Raw genomic sequence first — 14,292 nt, forward strand, 5'->3', positions numbered from 1 at the left:
TCTTAGCTAGGTCCGACACATAGATGTTGAAGAGTGTCGGACTAAGGGATGAGCCTTGAGGAACACCACAGGGGGCGGAGAGTTGTGCTGATTGAAAGGGTCCTAGGGTGACCGCCTGCGTTCTATTGGCAAGGAAAGAGGCAATTAGATTTTTGGCCGTATGACAGATGCCTAATCCTTGGACACGGTCGACCAAGATGTTGTGGTCGACCGTGTCGAAGGCCGCTGGTAGATTGTTGGCGAAGCAGCTGCGGGTACAAGCAGCGAAAGCCCACATTGCGAATATCCAATTACCTGCTGGAGGACGGGTCACTACGGAGCAAGCTAAACGCGAGGCCTTTAGGGCCTGCTACACCACTCTCTACATGGCAGAGCCACCCCCCAAGACTATATCGATGAGATTCTGAACCAGTGTGAAATCGCGGCGCAGAAAGACCTTCCCCTGGGGAAGACACCGGGTCCGGACGGCTTACCGGTGAGCTTCTACCGTATGTTTGTAGCACCACTCCATCCTTACCTACTGCACCTATATAATTCCTTCCCGGACATGGAGGACCGTCGCCCTCCATGGGTATGGCGGAAATAGCCGTTATCACTAAACCAGGAAAGGATCCCGTGCTGTGTGCCTCCTTCCGTCCCATACGCCTATACAATGGAACCGCCTATGGCAAGACATTCCTAGGGTATATCTTAGCATCCCACAGAGGGAAAATGCATACAAAATTATAACACAATGGTACCTCACGCCCACCCGGCTACACAAAATGGTCCCCGCCACGTCCCCCTTCTGCTGGAGATGTTCGAATGCATCTGGTGACTTCATTCACAATTGGTGGGCCTTTCCACTGATTGGCCGTGCTTTGGAAAGAAGTCCTTAATCCTATTAAGGAGGTGTTGGGCTTCCCCCTGCCTGAATCTATAGCAATGATCCTCCTGGGCCTTAAACCTGACAACTTAACAGCGTTCACTCGCAGCGACTGGACTATAGCACTTCACATGGTTGGGGCAGCTAAGCAACTCATAGCGCTATATTGGAAAAAGACGGAGGCACCCCTGATTGCTGCTTAGTTTGTTTGCCTGTGGAATGTAATAACTATGGAACTTTTCACAGCACGATTGCAATTACGTGATACCCACTACAACTCTGTCTGGGGCCCCTTAGTCCAATATCTCTGTACAATAGAACATGCACAATATTTACCTTCCAAGCTTAGAGCGCTGCGAATCTTTGAAGATGCCATACTCCCGTCGGACCCCGATAGGCTCATTGCATAATTAGACCGGGCAGGTCAGCTCGCCCCTTAGCAAACACTAATGCGCCCAGCGTTATTCACACTGGGCACAGTCACACGCCACTTCCCGTCCATCCACCCGCTCACCCACGGAGTTGTCTACCTCTTCTTTTTCTCTTTCTCCCTCAACTCTTTTCTATCCATCTACTGCTATCCACTTTATATGGGCTCTAGCTCAGGTTCATAATGTTATTGGTTCTAAATGTGTCCTGAACTCTCCCATAGCATGCTACTATTGATCCATATGCTAGCTCACGCGGCCGGCCCAACAAGGATTGTAGGCGACATGCTGTGTTATAATTAGCTTATTGTTGCTTTTACCTGCACGGGACAGTACTTTCAAACAACGCGGCCGGCCCTAAATGGGTTGTGGGCTTAACGCTGTGTAAGTATGGACCCACGTTCTACTTTTGATCTAAATATAAAAACCGAATTTGAAGAAAAAAGGGGCTGTTTTCACTGTAAAAATAAAGTGTGTCCACGTTGCGTTTTGGACGGTTTCCTGTTGCAGGCACTAGTCCTACCCGTACAAGTGAGGTACCATTTTTATCGGTAGACTTGGGGTAACAGAATTGTAGAGCAACTATTACCTATTGACTTTCGATGCATTTCTGCCTTCCAAATGAAAGTCTGTGTAAAAAAGTCATTTTGAAAAATGACCTACAAGTCTCCATGCTATTATGAGTACTCACAATTACGGAAATGTGCAAATATCTACTGTTTCTAATCTCCGTTTTATTACAATAAATAGGTGGCTTTCATACCGGTTTTTCTCTCTCTCTCTCTATATATATATATATATATATATATTCCCAAATTAATTGCTATATACCCAGAACATAATGAAAAACCATTGCAAGACGCTGCTCAGTTATTGGCTCTGGGTTCGTCGGGAACCTACAAGTCCTATATATCCCCCACAACAAGCAAGGTCTAGCGGATGTAACTGTATATTGCTTTCCAGCAGCTGTCACAATTAGAAGAAGTTACAGGTGGAAACGTTGGCACAAATGGCTGTTTTTTTTCAACTCATTTTCAATTTCTCCTCCTATATTTTACTGTTCGTTTCTATGAAGAAACCTTGAAGGATCTACACAAATGACCCCTTGCTGAATTCAGATTTCTGTCTACTTTTCTAAAATGTACAGCTATCCATTATTGCTTTCATACCCATTTCTACCATTAACTGGAAGGAGGTTGAAAGCACAAAAAATAGCAAAAATAGGCATTGTCCCAGAAAAATGCCAAAACTGTTTAAAAATGTTTTGCTTTTCTGACAAAAGTCTGCTTGTCCCTGAAAGCTGGGAAGATTGTGATTTCAGCACCACAACCCCTTGGTTGATACCATTTGCAGGGAAAAAAAAACAGACGCTTTCATTTGTTTCCCTTTTTTCCCATAAAAAACAAAATGTACCTGTATTTTGGCTAATTTCTGGCTCCCCTCCAGGGGAATCCACAAACCCTGGGTACCTTTTAGAATCCCCATGATGCTGGTAAAAAAGGATGCAAATTTGGCGTGGATACCTTTTTTATGTGGTCAAAAAGTTACAGGGGCCTAAGTGCGAACTACCCCAAAGAGCCCAAAAAAAGCTTAGCACAGGGGGGGAAAAGGCCTAGCATCGAAGGGGTTAATAAGCCCACAATGACGTCACTGTTTGATTGATTAAAACACGTATTCAGAGGGCAACTCGGAGGTCCCACCTGAAAACCTACTAACCCTGGTGTGGACTCCGACTGGCTGTAGGCAGCCTTCCTCCACCAGACATGTTTCTGGAGGCAGTTTTCAGATTTACAAAAAAGCTAGGCTCTCGACCCATTAAGGCATTGACAGAAATGTATAAAGCACGCTTGTGTGCTGTCATCCTGTATGGTGCCAGAGTCTGGGGCTCTTATGGTGTTGAATGCCTCCAGAGAGCTGAGAATACGTTTTTGAAACCTCTGCCGAGTGTTCCAAAAAGCACTGCCGCTACTATTTGTCACAGAGAACTCTGTGTGATTTCCCCTCTCCTTTCGCATACATTTAGCTCCTTTGTTATTGTGGAGTAATATCTGGGTAAAGGAAGAAGCGGCCCTCAATCCTGCTGTTATCACAGACTGTTTAAATTTGAAGTGGGTGAGTAAAATTCCATGGATCTCTTATGTTAGAACTCAATTGGAGACCCTGGGATTGTTGGATTGTTTAGACAACCCCAAAAATATTACCAAAACATCAAGGGCAAAGCAGTAAAGAGAATTTTTAGCTTACTCCTATTTGTCGAGAGGCACACGATAGATGCCAAAAAAAGGGTTGTTGACCCCTCGCTTCTAGTCTGTTCTCCAGGTACTGAGCCTTATCTTTCCTTTTACCTTAGCAATGCCAAATTGTACTATCTTAGGTTCCGGCTTGGAATGTCTCACTTTCTGGTCTCATATCCATGAAATGTATACTCTGATGCTAAATCGGATCTATCCCCCTGTGATTAAGAATCTGCACAGAGCAGCTGCACTCTGTTCTTTTGTAAACTTTATATCAAACAAAGACGTGCCTTTTTAAAACCACTTTTAAAATTCCTAAATATAAGAAAATGTCGGGCGGCTTTGCACTATCTCCACTTTTCAAAAGACAAATTTATTTGCCTAACGGTTTATAAATATATTTCCTTGGCAGTTCGGTTTTGAAATATTGTTGGAAAATGACTTTTTATGCAACTATTTTTCCCACAGTGATAAATGATGAAATTTGAACTTGTTAAATAACGCCAAAATGCTTTATGCTTGCAGATGCTCCTATATCTATGGAACTTTAATCTGAAATTTGTATTTTATAAATTTTTACTGCGTGTTAAGAAATGTTATCCTTGTGATGCATTCTTTTATGGCTGGCTGCAGCCGAATAAAGATTTCTGATGGTGATGAGGTGCAATTTGAAATTTTTGTACGTAGATACGCATGTGCCGTTTAGTTTAAAAAAATATATATTGTAGTCTGGGTTTGAGCCTTTTTTTGCAAAATACCTTTTTGTTTTTTAGTCTGTTTGAAAATATTATCCCAGATTCTGCTAGGTTTTACGAGTCAAAGTTGTTCGCCTCCAACATATGCAGTATAACTCCTCCATTTGCACATTATTTTTTGTTTGGGCTTCGTTGATCTACTGTCTGCTTTTGCTGATCAAGTGGCATCATTTCAATACCTTCATTCACTAGAGGACACATGGAACTAACTAGATGGATTTTACCATATTCTTTGTTTTCAGGCATCCTGCACAGATGGGAAATTGTTTAATCACCTTGAAACAGAATGGCGTTTTAGCCCTGGAATCCCGGGGTATCCTAGAACATGCACCTTGGATTTTTCAGTAAGTTTTTCCAAAACTCCTTTTGTTTGGTTAGGTTGATTGATGCTGCTTAAAATGTGGGTTTGGGTTTTTTAAGCATCTGACTTATCTGCTGTCTGATGTGGCAAAATCATGTGAAAAGTATGCAAATCCTATACAGTTTAATCAAGTTGATTTTCACTTCATATTCTTGAAGTTGTTTTCTCTGCATCATGACCATAAGAAATGCCAGTATTCTGGATGTGGTGCATATGCATTCAAGAAGCATTTGCTTGTTATGGTTCCAAGGAGCAGAGCTGTGAATCCATCTTTAGTGCTACTCACTGACTTCAGGATACGTTAGAATGTTCTTGCTTCAGCTGTTTTACAGATACATTTCTGATCTGATTTTTTTTTTTTTACGAAGTTTGTAATGGGTATCCCCTCGTCAAACGCGAGGTTTCTTTGTTTCATAGATCTTTCCTTACCTCTAGTCAATAAAACAGCTATGTCATTATTGGCACCCCACTTTTGTGCTACTCATGTATTCTGCCTTTTGTCAGGAAGGCCACCTGACATCTACCTTATGCATCTTAAATTTGCAGCTATGAAGTCAGGACATTAGCAGTAAGCAATTGCTGACATTTTAATAGTCTTGCCACAGTTAAATAAAACTGGCACATAAGTCTTTTTAGGATTTTATTATGGTCTGGATTTTCATGGCTTCACTTTTCCAAACCGAAAGGTTGGTCTCTGACAAAGTTTCTGAGCCTGCACATCAATTGGCTGTAAACCTGCTCTTGAGGATTTGATATGAGGAAACTGAACATTAATAACTGAGAGGGTGTAGGATGGACAGGTTAACATGTTTTAAAACCCACTCTGGGGGGTCACCTCTGGCACCTGCAGCTCACTGCAACAAGTGACAGTCGCTCAATTCTATATTGCTTTTTTATTTATGAATGTCGGCAAGAGAGTATCCTGAAAGGCACACAAGTTTGCAGCAATACATACTTTTGCGTTTAGATATGGCATACAAAATCGGTAAAATGCATACAATCAAATGAGGTTATACCTTTGGCTGGCTCAGATGTAACCGGATGATATAGTAGGCTTGTCTGGAGTAAGCTGAATGGCCGCTATTTTACTTGGGCCAATATCATCTAGCATAATAAACTGCTTTCAGAAAGATATATATAATAGAGTATAATTAGTGCCTCCTATCTACAAACTCCCCTCTGTGGTCAGTAGCACACCAGGGACAATACAGCACCAAATACAGAGATACTACCAGCAAAGACACAAAAAAAGAAAAGGCTTGGCAGAGCATAAAAAGGAAACTAAAGGACTGATTGTACTTTTTCATTGCAGACCAAACCGCATTTAAGTCCTAACTCCTCAGACAAATTTAATGTGCATGTCGACTGTCCTTTTCCTCCTCCCTGCTGCCACACTTCATTTATGGCATGAAATTGTAAGGTAAGTAAGGAGCAAGCAATCAGCCAGTGTTCAAACTTTGTGATGCCCCATGAAATTTCAAAATGGCTTTGGATTTTAAACAGTGCTTATATAAAGCAAGCCATCAGTAAGGAGCCTATCATGGCTGATGAAAATGGTAGACCTCAAATTGCCACTGGAAGGTGAACAAAATGAGTGCCCAGAGATCACGAATTCTAGATTTGCGACTACCTGTATCCATAGCCTGAAGCCACTGGGCCATCCATCCATTCAATCAATCTAAGTCGGTTGATACCTCAAGACACACAAAGACAAAAAGCTGTGCGGTTCTGCTACGCATAAAGCATGCCAACAGCCTTTGGTTGAAGGGTGGTGGTTGAATTGTTTGATTCTGTTGCTGCTATTCCTTCAACTTTGACCAACCTAGCTACAAACCACTAACTGCACAGCAGGGTTAATGCTCTTCACCCCACCTTGAAAAGAACACAACTCCTGATTGTTTTTTGCCACCACTGGCACCCTGACGAGGAGACAAACACTCAGTCAAGCAGCGTGAATGGAAGTCGGAGGTGTTTTTGCTGTATGCAGCGAAGATAGAAGAATAGCCACATGCATCTTTGTAGAGGAGGACTCTAAGTGAAAAGGAAAATGCCCTGTACCATGTGGTAAATTGTCATGGTTTGCATTGCTTTTCTTGAATATAGGTATAATTCACGGACTAGTAGGTAGTGCAGGCAGTGGAAAATAAGCCCCGTCATATATAGGCGAAAACTTTGATTAAGCATGCTGATGTCAAGGCGAAATACTGGAACCTGAAATAAAATATTTTATAGTGAGTAGGACTGGTTTAATTGAGGCTTGAAAAGTGAGGCTCTGACCAAGTTCAGTTTAAGATATTCTTGCATGTATGACTACGGTGGAGGGGGGGTCAGGTTCATTTCCGAGAGGCTTTTCACTATATTTTGGGTTGGAAATAATCCACATGAAGTTGCTGGAATGTTGGCTATAGTCAGACACTGCAAATTAAATGCTCCTAGTGGCCCTGCACCACTGATTGTGCCATCTGTTTTAATAGCCAGTGTAGGCCCTTAACAGCCAATTGGCCAGGTTCGGTGTATTTAAAAAGTCGGAACTGTACTTTGAATTTTTACATGTCCTGGTAGTGAAACACCTAAATTAGCTTTTCACTATTGCAAAATCTACCTCTCCTATAAGATTACATTGAAGTTACCTTCTGACATTTAATAAGCTTTAATTTCCAAATGACAGAAGGTAACCTGTTCATTATAGAGGTCTTTGGAATTGAAAGGAAAAATCTTAACTTATGGTGCACTCTGATCTTAATTTACAATTTTGAAAGTGCCACTTCTAGAAAGTTGGCCATCTAGTGTCTGTAGCCTGTCTCTGGTCACATGACAGGGTGTACCTGAGAGTTTGTCTTTGTGTAGTCCTCCTAGATGGCCTCACAAAATATAGAGCTTAGGTGTGCCTGGGTGGGTCATCACTGGCAGGATGGGAGGGTGGATCTGTACCCTGCCCTACTTACACTTGAATAGGCTGTGTCGTGCCTACGCACAAAGGGCTGCATACCCCATGTAGTTTGTCTGGAGGCAGGGCAGAGAAGACCGGATACCTGGGGACTTCAAAGGGAAACCTCTTAAAGCATCTCCTCCACTACAAAGGCACAGCTGAGACGAAATCTGGACATCAGACACTATTTCTTCAGTACACTTTTGGACCTGTGGGAAGGACTGCCAATCTGCCGGCCTGCTGCACTACTGCCAGTCTGTGCTGATATCTTGCTGTTCCTCTCCTGCACTGTGCAACCCCAAGCGGAATAGACACTACTGCGTGGATCCGATCAGTAAAAAAACTCGCATCAAGCCCTTTGCTGCTTCGGAACTGCCGCTGCGCCAGATGCAGCTTCTCCGCCTCCCACGGAACTGACGCATCGCATCCTCGACTCCCAATTTCACATTGCCAGGCCTGTTTAACAGGATCCTTGATGACTATCTCGCACCACAGCCTCGACGCATCGTTTCTGCTGCGAAATGCATCTTTGCGAATCCTCTGCAAGCCAGGATTTAAGGTACTCTGTTCAGTGACTGTCTGGGTCTGTTATGACCAGATATCCACAGTTGGTGCTTTATGCCCTTTTGCACGATTTTTACTAAAAAATATATTTTTTTTTTTGCAGAGTTTTTTATATAGCGCGAACTAGACCCGAACCGAATCAGGTATCACTGATCGGATTTTTTAGTTTGTTTTGGTCTTATTTTGTTTACTAAATCAAATTTTCTAAATTGATGTGGGGCATTTCAGTTGAAGGAGTATTTATTTGTGTGCCATCTGCTTAGTTATAGCACATGAGGTGAAATTGATCGATCAGTACCGTTAATGACTTCATGTAAATGTTGAAAAGCATGGGCGAGATGATAGATCCTTGAGGGACCACTGCTTTTGTGCAGTATGGTTTGGATGAGAAAGGTGGGGTATGGATGACATTAGTTGTGTTTCGAAGGTAGGATGCGATCTAGTCTAGAGCAGTCCCTTCTATGTTGGCTTCATAGAGTCTTTGTTTAAGAGTGTCATGGTTAACCATGTCATGGCCGCCGAGAGGTCCAAGAGGAGTAGCGCAGTAACCCCGTTGTGATCAACTGTGTTCTTCAGGTCATCCCAGATGGCAAGTAGGGTAGATTCTTTTCCTCTTACCGTACGGAATCCTATTTGGAAGTCTGAAAGTATAGCATTCCCTTCAATGATTTGTGACATCTGGGCAAATGCTGTTCTTTCTATCCGTTTGCCCAGGAAAGGTCCATTTGTAATGGGTCTGTAGTCGTTGGGGTTCAGCGGGTTCAAGTTTGTTTTCTTCAGTAAAGGGCGTATGTATGACTTAATGAGTTCAAGAAATATTCTAGTAGTTAAGGAATCGTTGATCATTCTTCTTACTGGAGTGGCAGCAGAGGTTGTTTAAAGAATTGTCTTGAAAGTTTGTGGTGGACAGGGGTCGGAAGAGTACCAAGCACCTTGTCTTCATAATGATGCCATTATTGGATTTATTATGATATACCCCCAAAGGGCACAGAAAAAATGCCCCCTGAATATCTACCCATTCTCTTGTGTGCTGGCAGACTTGATTTGAGCAGCCTGCCACCATAGATTAGTTTCTAGCGCTTTGAGGACAGGAATAATACCTGCTCCGGGCAAATGTGTTCACACCACCTCCACCTGCAGGATAGCTACTGCATACCAAGGCCAGGGACTTCAAAGCACCTGCTACCTTTTAAATGAAACCCCAGCGTCCCCCAATTAATACCTGTGAGGGTCCCAAGGCGCCAGGGGGTTTGGGGGAGAGTCGGGGGCGGGTGCTGCTACTACTGCTCGAAGAGCCAGGTCTTGAGGAGTCTTCTGAAGGTGAGTAGGTCTTGGGCCTGCCTGAGGTGGGTGGGGAGGGTGTTCCAGGTCTTGTCGGCGAGGTAGTAGAAAGATCTGCCGCCGAAGGTCGTTCGTTGGATGCGGGGGACTGGGGCGAGGGCGAGGCCAGCGGAGCTGGCGGGTGGGGGTGTAGAAGCAGAGTCTGCTGTTCAGGTAGGCTGGTCCGGCGTTGTGGAGAGCTTTGTGTGCGTGGGTGAGGAGCTTGAAGGTGATCCTCTTGTCGACGGGGAGCCAGTGTAGGTCTCTCAGATAGGGGTGATGTGGTTGCGGCGGGGGACGTTGAGGGTCAGTCGAGCGGAGGCGTTTTGGATGCGTTGTAGTTAGACGCAGGTGTTTGGCTGGGATTCCTGTGTAGAGTGCGTTGCCGTTGTCCAGCCTGCTGCTGACGAGTGCCTGTGTCACTGTTCTTCTAGTTTCGGTGGGGATCCACTTGTATATCCTGCGGAGGGTGTTGAAGCAGGAGGAGGAGACTGCACTGACCTGTTGAGACATGGAGGGGGAGGAGTCAAGGATGAATCCTAGGTTGCGTGCGTGGTCGGTGGGTGTCGGCACTTCCCAGTGTGGTCGGCCACCAAGAGTCGGTCCAGGCTGAGAGGGTGGGTCTGAAGATGAGGACCTCCGTCTTGTCCAAGTTCAGCTTCAGGCGGCTGCTCCTCATCCAGTCGGCGACTGACTTCATTCCCTCGTGGAGGTTGGTTTTGGCGGTGTGCGGGTCTTTGGTAAGGGAGAGGATGGGCTGGATGTCATCGGCGTAGGAGATGATGTTGAGGTCATGTTGGCGGGCCACTTGTGCGAGGGGGGCCATGTAGACGTTGAACAGCATCGGGATGAGCCTTGGGACGCCGCAGATGATGTCTGTGGCTTTGGAGCAGAAGGGGGGGGGAGGCGGACGCTCTGGGTTCTGCCAGAGAGTAAGGACGTGGTCCAGTGGAGGGCCTTCTCTTGGATCCCGGCTTCTTGGAGGCGTGTCTTTAGAGTGTGGTTGGAGACCGTGTTGAATGTGGCTGAGCGGTTCAGGAGGCTGAGGGCTGAAGTTTCGCCGTTGTCTAGTTGGCGCCTGATGTCGTCTGTGGCGGCGATGAGGGCTGTCTCGGTGCTGTGGTTTCGTCTGAATCTGGCCTGGGAGGGGTCTAGGATGTTGTTGTCTTCGAGGTGGCGGGCCAGTTGTATGTTGACATGTATATCAGACCTGGGAGGTGCCATACCCTAACCCAGGACCCATTTGGCACCAGGATAGGCGAGAAATTGGCTATGGAAGGAGGCCAGTCACACCCCTAAGTGGGCTGCCAGATGTGTCCCCGAAAGGAGGATTCAATCAGCTTGAATTTGGTCGAAGTAGGAGCTCTGAGACAGTGTTATGCTCAGATCCACAGGAATTTTGCTATTTAAGAGGGCTAAATTATGCAGCCGGGTTGAGTAAATTATGCGTCTGGAAAAGGTCAATTATGCAGCATAATGTGGCACATTTCTTCTTAGTATTACTTCATTATTTTGTCATTTTTAAACTTTGTAATACTTTCTGGGCTTGGCTGCACTTCATTAGTACAAGTTTAACTCCCAAATATAGCAATAAGCAACAACAAGCATTTACAATGCAACGGTCTCGCCTTTTTTAAAAGTTAGAGCTATTGGCATTGTAAATGACAAACTTTATTTATGTGTTGTTTTTGAAAACGGATAAATAAATGGCTTTGTCATTTACAATGCCAATAGCTTAATCTCTCGCAAATGCGACACCTATTGCATTTGCACACAAACACACACTCAGAGCCACAAACACACACACACTCAGAGCCACAAACACACACACACTCAGAGCCACAAACACACACACTCAGAGCCACAAACACACACACTCAGAGCCACAAACACACACACAGAGAGCCACACACACACAGAGAGCCACACACACACAGAGCCACACACACACACACACACAGAGCCACACACACACAGAGCCACACACACAGAACATACACACACAGAACACACACACACAGAACACACACACACAGCCACACACACACAGCCACACACACACACACAGAGCCACACACACAGTCACACACTGCTCTTTCTTCACCTGGTCTCAGCGGTCTTGAAGCCCCCGACAGGAGTGAAGAGAGTGCGAGCTAAGGAACTTGCTTGCTTTCTAGAGCATCTGCTCCATCCCATAGTTCCTCTGCATGAAGAGGAGACTGGTACAAGATTATGGGTGGGTCAAGAGGTCTGCCCAAATGATGCAACGTCACTTCCGCTTTGCCTGACATTTCACTTTGTCGCTGTCCTTCTCTTAAAGGTCCCAGGGACGGATAAAGACCACACCCTCGGCAGTGATATTTTGCACTTGACTGAGAGCCCGTGAAAGCCCGAGGAATCCAGAGGGGGCTTGAAGAACTCTGTTCTGGATGAACGGCCTAGAGGCCACCGTCTTGGGCCTGGCAATTGCGGACCTCCGTCCCTAGACACAGGCAGGGGTCTCTGTGCCCCGAGAGAGGATGTGAGCCTGCAGTATGGAGCGGGGGAGGGGAGGATTTACAGGCGGGTGGTCACAGGACTACTATTGTGCAACCAGGAGCCTTATTCAGTGAGAGGAAGCCCCTCCCGCATAGTGTAAATCTGGGTTGAAACATTGCCATTTAGCATTTAAGCGTAAGCAATGGTGGTTAGTGGAACTGTTTGAATTTGAAGTCTTATTTAAAGACTCATTTATGGTGCTAATGTGTTTGTATACAAAATCATGCTTCTATTTTTTGTGTGGAATTTTTAGCTTTGGTAATTGAAAAGTGTTTATTTGTGGATATGTTTTAAAGATTTGTTTCATTATGGCTAGCAGGTATTTCTCCAATTGGATTTCTATTTTTCAATAAACTTATAATTAGGAAAAATTAAGTGTTAGTTGAGAACTTTAGCAATTCTCAGAGGGAACTATTAATTAGTAGGAAATATGTAGCATTTTCAGTTTGTATACTTGAAATAACATTTCCAGAACCATCAACTAATATTCACAGGTGGTTTGAGATCTTTCTAATAATTTACACATTTCGACTTGAATCATGGGAGCAGCTTTGCTTCTGCATTCCCAAATGATAGCACATGTCGTCTCAGCTGCAGCAGAATGTTTAAATGAGTGTGTAATTACTCGCCCCGTGGAAGTACGTGGCTGGTAAATGCTCAGCACAGTTTGTAATTAAGTGATCACTGCAACTTTTTGTAACAACCACTGACCCGATACCGGCTCATCCCTATTAAAGGAGCGTATACAATAGCATACTACAATTATGGCCTTTACTGCCTTACCTAATTGCACAGGAAGCACTTTGACTCAGATTTAGGTTCTGTAAAATCATTAGTAGTACTGACCCTCGACAACTCCATTAGAGCGACATTCGTCTATGTGGGAACATTTGAAAAACAAATCACTTCATGCATGCACTGTCATTCCGGGCCTGTCATTCAGTTTACTAGACAACTAATACTGGCTGAGGAAATAGAAAAGAGCCATCCTTGACTGGTGCCAACAAGAAGTGTGTCATTGTAAAGTGCAGCACACAGAATGCATTAAAATGATGCTTTTTCGAAAGTTGAAACTCCGATACAGAGAAGCACTGAAATGCACACCTTCACTCACTCCGTCCTCAACTTATCCCTGAAAGGTCCACTCCAAAGTAGAATGCAAACTACCAGAGCAGGTGCCCAGAGAACACAGCTGCTAATGACAGAACTATACTAGGGCAAAATACTAAAACATATACACAACAGCCAAGTGTCGGCCGTCTTGATAATAATAATGTAAAGCACCTGCACCTCTGCGGAGGCGCAATACTTTTAACAGTAGAGTACGTGTACTTTTCAACAGGAAGCAGGCACTCTCACTGTACGTGCCTGCAATTTGATTTCCATTTCAACCATTGAGTGCAGCATTTCCAATCAGTAATAGATTTCAGAGAGCCCTGCAGAGAAGTAAAAAACGACTTCAGTTTCGTTTTGAGTCTCTTTCTACTTCCAGATGCAGAATATTTGCATTGATGTTCTCTGGTCTTTAACTCTGTCTGAAACGCTTCCCCTTTAAATTTGATTCGTCCACTTACTCACAGCATTGCTCAGAGGACAGCTACCGGATAGTGCATTGTGTTGTTGGAACTCACTATTTACATAATCTTATTGGAGCACTTCTCCATATCTCTGGTTGCTCACTAGTGTCACTTCTGCCCCCTAGGGTCACTTTTGATCCATGTAACTTGATATTTGCATCTGTAGCCTGTCCCAGTATTATACTTCTGCTTGAAGCATTATACCTCACTTTTGTACTTTGTAATTTACTGTATGCATTTGCTCTACTGTGTATGTATTTGCTCTACTGCACACTCCTATATCTTGGTTATGCTGGTTGATCACTAATGCCACTTCTGCACTTTGTAACTTACTGTATGTATTTATTTCTCTGCGCACTCTTATATTTGGGTTATGCTGGCTGATCACTAGTACCACTTTTGTATTGTGTAACTTACTGTATGTATTTGTTTTTCTGAACATGTGTACCACTAGAGTGCAGTCACCCATACCCACCTAAACCCCCATCCCAACATGGATCCTATCGGCAATCACACATATAAAATCAACTACCCACCGACACTCGCCAAAAAAGCCGCTAAACGCTTTAAACACAACTTCCTTAGGTCACACCCAGAAACCCCCTTTGCTGACACCTACTTCTCACCGGTCAATGGATCCCTGAACACTGATATCATCTTCCACGCCACACGCAGAGCTCAATGGAGAAAAACGTTCCTCACTTTACTCACCGTCTCCTCC

The 14,292-nt window shown here is 44.4% G+C and overlaps 1 protein-coding gene across 1 annotated transcript in view; it reads left to right on the forward strand.

Moving 5' to 3' along the window:
* Positions 1 to 14,292, forward strand: part of COQ10B (coenzyme Q10B) — a 147,244-nt gene that overhangs the window by 102,012 nt on the left and 30,940 nt on the right. Inside the window, exon 4 of the mRNA XM_078680437.1 lies at positions 4,525 to 4,626. Coding sequence (XP_078536563.1) covers positions 4,525 to 4,626 — 102 coding nt within the window. The remainder of the gene's footprint in view (positions 1 to 4,524; positions 4,627 to 14,292) is intronic.

This window comes from Lissotriton helveticus, chromosome 3_1, assembly GCF_964261635.1.
Source record: "Lissotriton helveticus chromosome 3_1, aLisHel1.1, whole genome shotgun sequence".
In the NCBI taxonomy this organism is placed as follows: Eukaryota; Metazoa; Chordata; class Amphibia; order Caudata; family Salamandridae; genus Lissotriton; species Lissotriton helveticus.